General features: G+C 42.4%; 1 protein-coding gene across 1 annotated transcript in view; it reads right to left on the reverse strand.

The window, feature by feature from the left end:
* mctp2a (multiple C2 domains, transmembrane 2a) overlaps nt 1-12,837 on the reverse strand; it is a 78,536-nt gene that overhangs the window by 6,916 nt on the left and 58,783 nt on the right. The window contains exons 18-20 of the mRNA XM_088921565.1: nt 9,879-9,998; nt 8,740-8,781; nt 199-308 (exon numbers count right to left, since the gene is read on the reverse strand). Coding sequence (XP_088777691.1) covers nt 199-308; nt 8,740-8,781; nt 9,879-9,998 — 272 coding nt within the window. The remainder of the gene's footprint in view (nt 1-198; nt 309-8,739; nt 8,782-9,878; nt 9,999-12,837) is intronic.

The following is a 12,837-nucleotide window of genomic DNA, read 5'->3' on the forward strand; positions in this document are numbered from 1 at the left end:
TGCAGGATCAACTAAACAAATATGAAGTCTGAAGGTTTTGGGAAATTGGTGTATTTAACAGCCACTTACAGAAACTCAATAGTACATTTTTGATTTGAGAAAAAATAAACAGCATTTAGATAATGTCAGCTACAAAAATGCTCCAGTTTCAGTACCAGAATACTGCATTCATAACATAAAACAGATATTCAAACTTACTTTTTAATTCTTTCCCCAAAGCATGCGATCTCTTCTAGGAGGTTTTGAACAGTGATCACAATGTCCTGAACCATGTGGATCTTTTCCATCAACCCTCTTTTCTCTGATTCCTAAAAAAGGCACAAGGACAGGTAAAAATGGGATCGGTAGGGTAACAGAGGAACATGGAGATAGTTTTTTTTTATTCCAGTAAGTGATGATGAGTAATTCTGGGAAACACTGGACAGATATGGTGCAGAGATTTTACCAACAGCTGTTGAGATTTGCGTTTCGATGTGAGCTGAAAGCTGTTTACAGTCAAAAACTGTCATGAGAGACAGTGGGAATTCAGCCTCAGTAAGGCAGGATCACTGAAACAAGTACAAACACTCTGCAGGGTTAAAGAAGAAATGGGAAAATATATAGTTGTCACCACAGTGTAAATATTGTGGCTGCCTGCAATCTGGCAGCATCTGATATCACTTCAAAACCAGACAGCAAGCAGGAGAAGTGACCAATACTGCAGAGAATGAATGTTCAATCCACACGTGTCTCCACAGGACATGTCTGCTCTTGCTGTGACAATCCGGACCCAGCTCCAGCCAGCAGTCTCTGCTGCCTCTCTCTTCACACCTTTCCCAGTGAGAGAGATGGTGTGGGAGAACACTCCGCAACAGCCAGAACCGGCTTGTCATCACACAGGAAAAATCGATGGCCACTCAGAATGCGTGCTTGCACTACAATTGTGGTAAAGCAATGCTATGCTATAATGAGATACAGCAATGAGAGTTGAGAAGCAAAAAGTACAGCTCAGTCTCTTCCACCCCCAGAAAAGTGGTGATAGACTATGATACAACACACCCTGCATGTGTTATTGTTCTAAAAACAATGGTTCTGAAGGAACTCACAAAGACAAAAGGCACCAAAAACATACAGAGGATTTTATAATGAGAACGAATGTGCTACTTTTAGATATATATATACTCACTTCGTACTGAGATGAGTCAATAATAAACACAATGCAAGAGGTAGTACTTTTTGAACTTTTAAACCTTGCAATTGATTTCTGGGCACATGCTAACACTTCTGGTGGAAGCTAAGCCTTGAAAGAAGCATGCTTGCCTGCAGGGCAGAGGAGCCCAACTAAAATGTGAACATTTTTGCAAGGATATGTGTGTAGGGGCGTCTTCCAGACAGCTCCATGAAAACACAAACAAAAAACATGAATTAAAAGTTCTGCCTGAGTGGTGAATCACTGGAGGGATCACTGGTTTGGTTTCTCCAATCTGGTGGGTGTGGTGAGTTTGCAGCACCGCAGACATCTGTGACGGGCCGGTCTCCTGTGAGCCCCCCCCGTTGACACGAAGTGCTCTGCAGGCATTGTGGGACCCCAGCGTGACAGGCGACTGACTGGAGGGGATGCTCGCCTTCCCACTGCGCTCTTGCTTGTCCCAGGACTGCAGAGGCCAAGCTGATCACTTACTGATATTTTCAAAGCAAGGGAAAAATTGTTCTTTTTAAAAAAAAAAATGTAACACAGCTTTCCAAAACATTTCAATGGTATATTATTTTCTCCCCAGTTTGAATCGACTTCCACTGTTCAGCAACCAATGCTGGGAAAAGTGCTTATGAAAAACAGATTTTCTGTATTGCTGTTCTGTGGCTGGTCCATTATTATATGAATGCAGCCATGCCCCAGTGCACTTATAGCCAAATAGCTTGATAGATTGTTTTTTACCTCTCATGTGGACCAGAGGTTTATATTTCTTTTTTTATTTCGGCTCTACAGATGGGGAAAGAAACCAGCTCTGCAATCTGCCGCCTGAACAGATGTGATCATGTCGGGGAAGAAACTGCACCAGGGGTAAACCGTTCCGAAACTCATCAGTGAAGCTTTCCAGAGAAAAAGAGGAGGACGAGATATCAAAAAGTAATGCAGGCTAAAAGAGAGGCTGAGAATTTTCACTTCAAAAGGAGGAAATAATGAAAGGAATGACAAGAGGGAGAGAAAGAGAAGGGAGAGAAAACAGCCATCTGATGTTTCTTGTCATTAGAGGCTTGAAGATGTGTGTATGTTTCTGGTGGGGGAAAAAAAGGACAGGGACGCTCAGTGTGACAGCATCCAGACGGAGCAGTTTATCAGAACTTCAGGAGCCAGCCCATGGGAACCGTGGAGAAGCCGCAGCCGGCCAGCCGCCAGCCAGGATCCTCACATCCAGCTCCGGCTCGGCTTGCCTGGCACAGACAAGAATTCCCAGAAACAACCTCATCGACAAGCGGAGTCAGCTGCAATTCTTTTCTTTTCTCCAAACTAAGAAAACGGTCCTCTTTTTCCAAAGCTATTCACATAATCTCATAAAGGCAAAAGTCACAATAGATCATGCAAATGAATTCTGAAAGAAATAGATATTTCACTTACATACAGTATGTCCTTCCTAAGCTAACTGGATTTTGAGGAGAGTGCAGCTACATAGCTCATATTCTTCAGCTCTTTAAGCTGCAAGTGTTGGCACAGTTGTTAAGTGTGTATATTTCACCTTACAGTATGGTCTGTCATATTGTTTTAAAGATTTTCTGGGAGTTGAAAAAGCAGAACAATTACTAGTCCAGGACAAAAATATTGAGAAAACTACTGAATATATTCAAGAGATACAATGTGTGTAAGAAATGTTATTTCTTAAAAAGCTGCGCTTTTGTAAAACTGGATAGCTGAAATTCATGATCTTGAAATGCTGACCTCTTTAAAACTACCTCCTGTATTCTCTGTCACCTCCGCCCTGCAAAGCCAAGAAGCACAGTGGTGTGGTGTACTGGTGTGCACAGGTGGCTCCCTCTGTTGCCTCACAGCCTAACTCCCGGGTTCAATGCACGATAAGGAGATTCTTGATGGCTGTGCCTGTGCTCGAGGCATTTGAGGGTTAATGGTAACAAGCTAAGGTATTGGCTGGACCACATACAAAAGATAACTTGTGTCACATATTGCTTCAGCGAAAGATGGAAAAAAAATAAATGCCATCACACAACTTTCATGTTAATAAAGAGCAAAAAAAAATACACACAGGAGCTCAGTAAGCATTTGCATCAATGAGCTTCAAGGATTATTTCAATATATCTCCCCAAACACCTTTGAAGTCCTCCATCTTTTGGTGTCTCATGCAGAAAACCTTTCATTGCTCATTTGAAGATCCTAATCTGCGCATATTCCTTTTTTTTGTGGAGTTCCTTGAAAAATGTTTCATTACCTCTAGACAAAATAAATTCCCAGCTCCCTCAGAAGTAAAAAGGAAGTTTTTGTTGCTAAGGGGACAGATTTCAAAGTTCTCTAATGTCTTCTGATTAGAGAACCCATGTCAGCTTGTAGTTATACTTTAGCAAAAATTATAAATGCAACATTTCAAGGCAACCTCCTAAATGAATAGATTTGATCTGCAGTACAAAAGGTAAATAACTTGAGATTTTAAAGCTGAATTTTGGGCACAGTTGTTGATAAATGTAACATAAATGCTCATTTATCTTTCCTTTCATTTTGTCAACTACATCTGATTTTGATTGTAAAGAGCTGCATCTTCTAGCACAAGTGTAGATGAATAAGCCACTTAAAAAAGAGGCACTACTTACTGTAGAGATGCTACCCAAGGCTGCAGTATCAAAATGAGATGCACTGGCTCACAGCGGACTATGCATACAATGGAAAATGGATCAGGCACAAACATAACATTATCTGATCACATAGTCTGACAGAAAAATGCTTGCTGAAGGCTGATGCTTCTACCACTGCAGGGAAAGGACGAAATATCTTGAAAGTCGTGATGCTTGGAAGAAAATGTCATCCATCCATTCATTTTCTAATTGCTTCCATCTAATTCAGTTTTACGTTAGAGCCAGAGTCTATCCCGTCAAGATAAAAGGTGCAAGGCTGGTTACACCCTGGATGGGACGCCAGTCCATCGCAGGGCAGACTGACAGAAGCACAGAAACACTCTCACACCAAGGGCCAATTTGCCCAGAAGCCATTTAACCTACCGGTTTGACTTTGGACCGGGGGAGAGAACCGGAGCACCCGTAAGAAGCCCACGCGAAGAGAGACAGCACTCCAGGTCCAGAATTGGACCCAGGGCCCCAGCTCTGTGAGGGAACAACGCTGACCACTGTTACACCATGCCACCGACAGTGTCGCTCCACGACTTACCTTTACATTCTACCATTTTAAGATTAGCTACCATTGAAGCTGTCAATAAAATCAGCCCCTAGAATCCCACTTTACCTCCAAATGCAGCCGCACCGCTGTGGGTATCACACAGCCAAACAGAACATGTACTTTCAAAGACACTTATTTGCTCTTGATCAAGAGCTTTTTTCGGTGGTATCCATACAATCTTGCAAAGATGCAAATACAGTATATCGAGGCTCACACAATAGATAATGAAGAGAAGCAAGAAGAGAGTTACATTTAACTTACACAGGGTTGTATGAAATTAGTTAGGAGTTGTTATGCGGGCACAGCTGAGTATATTATATTCACCAGCACTTACAGCAAAAATTGTGGAACTGTGCAAGTCAGCAGTAGGAAGCGGCAGTCAGGGTTCTGGACCTATAACTGTAAGGCTGTGGGTTCGAATCCCAGGCGAGACACCGCTGTTGAACCCTTGCACCAGGTCCCTCACCCACATGGCTCCAGTAAAAGCGCCCATCTGTATTAAAGGGGGCGCATGGAAGCTGTCTTGGATAAAAGGGGCGGCCTGGCTCTTAACGGGGGTAACCTGAAACAGGCCTTGGCTAGCCGAGTGCTGGGAGCGAGAGGGACATGAGGAAAAGCAGCCCTGCCGCTGGCAGCCAGCAGGGAGACTCTCGGGGAGACAGTCAAGCCGGCCCAGGGCCAGCGGGGAACTGGAGTCCTTTTTATCTTTTGCAGTCATTTGTGATAGAATCTGGAGATTTTTATTTGATTTTTTTTTTCTGCTGTTGCAATTAAAACACTATCTGTCAGTACAAGATGGATAGCTCTGGCCAAAAGGAAGTCGTTTTGACCACATATAATTTGTAAATAGTCTCCTTCTCTGAGGACGGATTAGCGTTCCCAGAAACTGGATCTGGTCTGGATTATATTCGCTGCTTTTTTCTTGCTTGCTTTCAATATTTGCTTTTTTTCTTTATGTGATTTCTTTAAAATTACTAACCCTGACAGGATATTTCACATGAGCATTCTCTTAGGAGGACAAAAACTATGAACTTTTCAGAGATAGTCAGTCTTTCTTCATAACTTCCATGGAAAGCCTGAAGAAACCCTACAGTCACCTGATGTAACAGAAATCAGTCTAGCCCTAACCCCAAATGAAATAACAACATTGTCAGCTTAATAAAATGCATTTAATTATACTGTAAAAAAATGCCTCATATTAGGTAGACAGCCAAAAGCAGGCAAGATAATCTAATGTTCTAACACATCAAGAAACCAGCCATGGGTTCTCAAAAATAACCTCATGTACTTAAAAAATATTTTTGATTATGAGTTATTTTAACAGCAATCTAATCGTGAAAAACCAGCCTGATGTTTAAAAAATGTACTGAAGAAAAACAGGCAACAAAGGTTTTACGTAATTTAAGTCTATAAGACACTGTACAGACATGTATTGAAGTCTATTCAAGTGCCAAAGCATTATTCTAAATAAAATTGACAAATGTACTCAAAAACCTGCTATTGTACTTACTGTATGAAGGCAAAAGAGTATCATTGAATGCCAAAGATTTGCTCTACAATTAATTTCTGGGAATCAACAAAAAGAAAGGCTCATTGAATACGTTAATATATAACTAGACAAGTAAACCAGAAAACTGGATCCAGCATTTTAAGCTGCAGAGCTGCTTAAACCAGCAGCACCTTCTTGGTAGAAATCCATAAAGAAAAGTGGGGAAAAAGTGGAACCTCTTCATTTAATTTTCAAACAACGCTGCATCACGATGCGTCCTATCAGTGTCCCGAGGCCACGGCGCGACTGGCCGGCTCTCCTGTGAGCCCACACACATCACAAAGATGTCTTCTACATGGCTGAGCCTCCCACACCAGAAGCAGCGCAGAGGAAGGCCCCCCTCCACCACAGGGCTTGCTCTCCACAGATTCTCGCTAGCCCCCGGTCATCACGGCAGAATATATTCAGCACATTATGGATATGATTCTCGGGCCCAGTCCCGGAGCAGAAAGGTCAGCGCTTGGAGGCAATTCCCCACTCCAGCATTCGAGGAGCAATGGAAGGCAACTGCAATCCTTAATTAACTCTTTGCTTACTAAAAAACAGAAAAACAAGGCAGGCAGGGCTTGCGAATGTTATTTGACCCATTCGCTTAACATGATAGCTAAACGTAAAAAGACTTGGTAGCACAATGGCAAGCCAATGTAAAAGTCAATCTGGAAATCTATGTAATTAACATAACATCACTTTATTAGCCCCATACAATTTCTTGCATTAGGAATTCGTCTTTTTGCATACCCCAGCTTGCTCTCCATGAGACAGACACACAGACAGGGAGAGAAGCTTGGGGTCAGAGCGCAGGGTCAGCCATTGTACAGCACCCCTGGAGCAGTTGGGGTGAAGGGCCTTGCTCAGGGGCCCAACAGAGTAGGATTCCTCTGTCGGCCACAGGATACGAACCAGCAACCTTCCAGCCACAGGCGCAGATCCTCAGCCACAGAGCCACCGCTCCGCTCCGCCCATATACTAAATTAAACATTCAGTATATGAACCATGGAAGAATGTACAGAACTAAGAAGTAGCAGAGAACTAAATTATACAGGGATGCACATCATCATACAATTTAAAACAATTGTTCACATCCTGAGGACATTTCTGCAAATGTTATTACAAATTCAAATTCAAAAGGTCGGCTTGTATTCAGTACAGGTGTATGAACTAATACACACCACTGTTTTATGGGATTTCACTCATATGGGATCCCTTTACATTCAACTGAATGAAGCAAAATTTTCTGATTTTTCTTCAAAAGAGACAGCTCTGAATGGCCCAAATCCTACCATAACAACCGTCAGAAAGCAGAAATAGCCTCCTTTTCCCCCGTGTCCTTGCTGTTGAAAGAAAAACCACCCAGACAAGCCTATATCCATAGTTACCACTTAACCCAGTTTGTGTTTATTTAGCCAAAGTTCAGGCTACCAAAATATTGGCAATTAGTATAGTCTTGTATGAAATCTTCACTCGCTTAAAAGTCCCAAATGGAAAAGAGATGTAAATTGCTTCTGAGGATAAAAGTTTTCTTTTGGAGATTCAAAGCAGCATTTTCTAATTTCTGCAATAGTGACTAGAGACTTTATAAAACTGCAAAACAGCATACCCAGTGGAATAGATCTGAAAGGGCTTGGAGGAAGTGGCAGTTTTTTTAAATTCTGCATAGAATATTAGATATTTTAATTTGTGATTTATGTATTTATTTTAAGATCTTGGGGAAACGTAAACAAATGATATGAATAGTTCAGTCAAATGACATTTGAAAAAACTTGGTGAATGTCTCTGTGGAAAGTTAGGGTATCGTTCAATCTAAGTTTAGAAATGAACCTACTGTGAAGAGTACAGATGACTGATATTAAAATGTTTCCATGGGCATTAAGGCGGAAATGATATTCCCGATGTCAGAGATGCATCTTTAATCCTTAAGGAAAACAATCACACTCATGACTTCGGGTCTAGAAGTAATTCTTTACAGACTAATTCTTTAAGACACCTAACCTAAAGCTGGCTAGAGTTCAAGACACCACATACTGTACATTTCAGCAGCAGCCATATTAATCCAACACCTCTTCAAAAATCCACTCCACCTGTAGATGGAATGATTTGCCTCCTTGCCTGTTCTGCATCTTCAGTCTGGATCAGAGAGTTGCAGCGCATGCTCACTGTGCAGACTCCCACTGCTGTGACTCCACTCCAGCTCTGACCTCACTGTAGTTGCTCACAATATTTTTGATTCACTGTGTAAACTGCATTTTATTTCATTTTGCTCACCGTTAAACCACTATTTAACACTACACTATATTTTAAACACATCCTCAAGTTTTAGAATGTCCATTAAATATAATAAGGTACAGTCATCTAAACTCATTCATTCTCTTTATCCATTGTAACAGAGAGATGGTTCTAGAAACAAAATGCCACTGTACATTCTGTATCTGTTTCACAAATAAATCAATGGAATACACGAATCACACAAATGCAAACATGGAGAATAGTCAAAAATAGCAGTACTGGATTTTGCAAAAACAAATCTGACTAGAATTATTGCATTATTGACTGTAAATTGTCATGGATAAGTGTAAGAAAAATAGCTTCTAAAACACTGAAACAAATGACAAGATGCTTTCTTTTTTTTTTTCAAGAGAAAGGATCTGTAGATACTCTTGTGCAGAACTTGAAATTATTGTGAAGAAAGCCAAGAAAAATGTATGTGCACTTTTGGGGAACTAAGTCCACAGAAAAGTGATCCAAAATGTATCTTTTTAAATAACATGTCTAAGGATAAACATAGGTTCTAGAAATGTCACAGAAGAATAAGACTTACCTTTTCATCTTCGTCATCATCTTCACACCAGTCCATATTATCCTAGAAAAGAACAGTCGTTAAAATATAATGTGCAATGTGTAAATATAAGTGTTTAGCACGCAGTCTTCAATATTGTTGGTAATGCTTCTCCTTGTGTTTCCGCCTTTCATTTCACAAGCCTTTCATTTGCACAAAGGCTGTTTTCCACAAATGACTTTAGAAAAACTGACAGGGGAAAGAGACTCCTGTTCAACACAGCAACATCACAGCTCTGCAACCTAAATTCTCCAGCAAAGTAAATAAAAACATGAAGCAAATAAAATGATATTAGCACAGTTGCTTTGATCACTTCGTACAGAGTCAGATCGGACGGTGCACGAGTCAGGCACTAGGTCATCGTTAGACCACGTCACTTCCAGACAGATTTTTGGGCTGACCAGGGCTCTACGTTCACCCCCAAGGCTACACTCCCCCCTCCCTGGCCTCTGGCACATTCAGACCAAGAGACCGCAGGGAAGGGTGTGTGAAAGAGGCGGGCTGTGAGGTACCTAGTGCATTTATTCAGAGGGTTTTCAAAAAGTGCAAATGGTGTTACCCTTCAGAATAACAAGGTGGAGAGGCACGGGCCTGCTGAAATGTGCTCCACAGCACATAGAAGATGCCGTTTCATTATGATTCCAGGCTCTTGTCTTTTGTGCACCAAGTGTAGGGTGTGGTAGCACTCTGCCCACAGTAGGAGGAGGCTATAATCCACTGCTGCTTTTATAATTCCACTTTTCCACCTTATATTGTTTTGTGGCCGTTCTCCTTTAATTAGACCTTTTCAGACTGATGCTGCATGTCTCCACCAACTTGAGGGCCACAGGCCTCGTGATTAATTTTTAAAGGTAGAACCTGGTTTTAAAATCAAGTTAAACTGGAGCACACATGCGGTGTTTCATCTCGATGCAACTACTGTACCAGGCCTGCCTTGCATGTATTATTTGAGTTCGCTGCAAGGACATGCCTTCTGCACAGCTCAGTGAGGAAACGGTCTATGCAGTCAGATTTCTACAAAACGTCTGAGCACCCCCGGCTGCTCCTCTCTCGGACCGAGCCGCAGGAGCTGGCGCCCACGCAGCGAGTGCCAGGGCAGCGCGGGAGAGGGTGACACTCACCAGGTCGTGTGTGTGGCTGACCTTCCCCGCGGCGATCTGGAAGTAGTTCCAAGCGAAGAGGAGGAGGAGGAAGAGGGGCAGCATGTAGAGCTCCCAGTGCCAAACTGTGAGCACGAAGATCTGAAACGATAGCACGCACACTGAGCGGGAGGGCCGCAGGTCAGCCAGATCCCCAACACCGACGTGTGACTGAAAACACCAGACACTGTCGACAAATACTTCATCTTTCTCCTTTGCTGCTCTCTTGTTGTTCAAATCATTCATTTTTCTACTAGAACCTGAATACAGGTAACACAGATAAAAATAAAATACATCAATTCATTAACAGGAGATGGGCCAACCATGTGCTGCATTTACGACATTCTACAAAACCGAGTTTAGTCGTTGAATTTCTGCTGAGTGCGTCCTGGAAAGGTACATTACTTGGGCTGATGACATTCTCAGGAGTCCTGAGTGCTGGGGGGGGAGGGCGCCTGCATTTTGCAGTTCTCAGAATAGAGGACACATTCTGTGACAAGGAAAGAAATCCCATGCAAAGTATAATCTGCATCAGACCCTGCAGGGCTCGGATTTAGTCCTTACAATTGCCTGTGGCTCGGCACATAAGGTAAACCGGAGGAACATGTTCAGCATATATTTCCATCGCTGCAGTTATACTGAGGAAAGCCAAGACCCCTGGAAGAAATAAGATGAATCATGCCGAATGAATAATCCTTCATAATTCTGTAAAAGGCCTGGCACAAAGCACGGCGCAGAAACTCCCACAACATTTCACAGCTGTGCATTAATTGGAACCAAACACTTAAACCCATTTAGTGACAACCTCATGAGTCAGGCTTAAACCGTTATTATCTCAGACGGTTGTTTCGAGGATAGATGAAGAGAAAGGAGAAATGTGAGAGATTTCCTCTCGATGACTGACAGATCACGCAATCAAGACAACCGTGTGACAAGGGTCAGGCTTGACTGTCACAATTTAAATCCCGTCAAACAGCTTTCTCCAGACCTGTCTTGCTTGTGCCTCAGAAAGATGAATCAACGCTCTGTTTTAAGTTTTTTTTTTATTTATTCTTACCATTATTAATACGTTAAGGCTAGGGTAATGCACATAAGCTTCCAGAACAATTATGTCAAAATAAACCATGGGTATAAATGATACCCTGTTCCTTACACTCTGACATCATCATCTTCTCTTTTCTGTGAGCAATTCACACAGAGAGGCAGAACAGCCCTGGTAATGTCTGTTGAAATGAACTGCAGAAGGTTAGCTAATATTCACACCTACAGTACCACTGTGTCCCTGTCTAATGTGCTAAGGGCTGCTCAGTACAATATGTCTGGAGTTTGATCCTTGAGGGGTAAAGTGGTGGCACTGTGGCTGAGGATCTGCACCTGTGGCTGGAAGGTTGCCGGTTCAAATCCCGCTTCAAATCCAGAGGAATCCTACTCCGTTGGGCCCCTGAGCAAGGCCCTTAACCCCCACTGCTCCAGGGGCACTGTATAAATGTCTGACCCTGCGCTCTGACCCCCAGCTTCTCTCTCCCCGCCTGGTGGTTCATGGAGAGCAAGCTGGGGTATGCAAAAAAACAAATTCCTAATGCAAGAAATTGTATATGGTCAATAAGGCAATCTTATCTTATCTGGAGCGATATTTTTACTGGTGTGACTTCAGGGCCCGTTCTGAGCAGCACACACAAGTCTGTACGCATCACGGTTAGCTGGTGGGTAATCCCACCTCAACAAACATGTAAGGAATGAGAGAGAACCAGGAAACACATGGATTTCATCAGTGCTCAACTAAAGCCGTCTTTCTCCTGATGGAGCGGTTTCGTTTTCCTTTTGCGGAGCTAAGTCTATGACCGAACATTAAAAAGGTGCCCCTGCCTGGCATATCACATTCAATGCTTTTCATTCAAGGTGCCTAAGAGTGTACCTGAAATAATGCCTGCTCCTATTGTTTGAAAGACATTTTTATCAACAGTATATCAGATTATCAGTCATGTCTTTTCACTTTAATCACTCCGTCATTGCAAATTTAAATTTGATGAATTCTTCTTTGACAGGCAGTTGATTTACAAGACATTCTCACTAACAGACTAAACTATTAAAGCTGCACCGACCTATTTTCCAGCAGCTATGAACATGCACAGTAGGTAATATGCTGCTCAAGACAACTGCCTGATTTTGAAAGAAAACCCAATTTGGTGGCATGAGAGCACATTTTACATACAAACAGGTGCAGGCAGACAAATGTTATCTATCAAGTTAATTGCACACAAGAAAAAAAAATTCTCTCCCCTCAAAAAAAATTTGCTTCAAACATTTCACCTACGTCCCCTGTTCCGTGTCCACTGAGGACATTTTGTTGTTATCCACAGGGGAATGAAGGTTTTTGGGACAGGTAGCTAGTTCTCCCTAGAGTTTCCTTTGTGCACACTCCTGCACACTGACTTCAGCCCAGTTGGAATCATGGATCCTTTGCCCTCGATGTGAAAGCTGCTCTATTAACCACTGAAGTCTAATTGCCTGGTCTCTGTCTTTTGGTGGAAGTTAACACAGGGAGGCAATTCATTTCTACCCAGGGAGCCAAAGGAGAGAATCTGTCACAGGTCTTCCTAATCGGTCGCTAATGCAAATTCTGCTTAGTGAGCGGGGTTTGGAAAACAGATAAAAAGCATAAAGGAATATAATTTGTCGAGTCTAAATTGCGCGTCTAAATGGAGCTATAAACCAAACCTGTCAGAGAGCCCCCTGTATTCCAAGAAACAGCACTGTCGAGCCACGTGAGCAGAATTTACATGTTTTTATGTGCTAATAAAAATGTAACCGGAAACATCTGGAAACATCTGAAAAAGCCATTGCATCTCTCCTTTCAGGCTCGCACTCCGTAAAATGTCAGCTGTCCCTCATTAATGCACACAAGAAACGTATACCTACCCCGTCTCCTCACATTTCCTGG

This window comes from Atractosteus spatula, chromosome 7 (assembly GCF_055471065.1).
Source record: "Atractosteus spatula isolate fAtrSpa1 chromosome 7, fAtrSpa1.hap1, whole genome shotgun sequence".
NCBI classification, from domain to species: Eukaryota; Metazoa; Chordata; class Actinopteri; order Semionotiformes; family Lepisosteidae; genus Atractosteus; species Atractosteus spatula.